General features: G+C 65.9%; 1 protein-coding gene across 3 annotated transcripts in view; it reads left to right on the forward strand.

Annotated features, from left to right (window-relative positions):
* Positions 1–500: 500 nt before the first annotated feature.
* Positions 501–709, forward strand: part of LOC122562786 (solute carrier family 2, facilitated glucose transporter member 11-like) — a 71,013-nt gene continuing 70,804 nt past the window's right edge. For 2 of the 3 annotated variants that reach the window (XM_043715966.1, XM_043715968.1), the window contains exon 1: positions 501–604. In XM_043715966.1, coding sequence (XP_043571901.1) covers positions 548–604 — 57 coding nt within the window. In that variant the 5' untranslated portion in view covers positions 501–547. The remainder of the gene's footprint in view (positions 605–709) is intronic. The other variant, XM_043715967.1, reaches the window with a different exon arrangement.

Consider the following 709-nt stretch of genomic DNA (forward strand, 5'->3'; position numbering starts at 1 on the left):
CGCTGTGAGGCAGCAGTGCTAACCACTGTGCCACCGTGCCGCCCACAATGCTCAGAGCGGGGGGGGGGGGGGACACGGGAGTAATCATCGCCGCCTGCTGTCCGGAGGAGCTCAGTGCAGTGGGGGATAGGGGTAGTCACCACCCCCTGCTGCCCGGAGGAGCTCAGTGCCGTGGGTGAAGAGGGTAATTACCACCCCCTGCTGCCCGGAGGAGCTCAGTGCCGTGGGTGAAGATGGTTATTACCGCCCCCTGCTGCCCGGAGGAGCGCAGTACCGTGGGTGAACGGAGTTAAACAGCGCCCCCTGCTGCCCGGAGGAGCTCAGTACCGTGGGTGAAGAGGGTAATTACCGCCCCCTGCTGCCCGGAGGAGCTCGGTGCCGTGGGGGAACGGGGCTAACAGTGCCCCCTGCTGCCCGGAGGACTGAGCTAGCGCCAGGCCGGCGACAGGACTGCACCATCGCCGGCGGGGACTGCGGAACCGGTTAACGGGGAGAGGGAGGAGAGTGGGGCTGTTATTAATCACTGGGAGTGTTCTCTGGTTTGCTGATGATGGAGCTGGGCCGCTCACCGGTTCTGGAGCTGGAGCTGGAGGATCAGCAGCAGGTAGGGAGAGAGTGGGGACCGAGCGGGGGGGCTATCTCCCCCCCTCCTTCCGTCAAGGTGCAGAGGGTCGCTCCGGGATATTCCTCGGGGCGGGGTGTGAAGGGG

Source organism: Chiloscyllium plagiosum, chromosome 25 (assembly GCF_004010195.1).
Source record: "Chiloscyllium plagiosum isolate BGI_BamShark_2017 chromosome 25, ASM401019v2, whole genome shotgun sequence".
NCBI lineage: Eukaryota > Metazoa > Chordata > Chondrichthyes > Orectolobiformes > Hemiscylliidae > Chiloscyllium > Chiloscyllium plagiosum.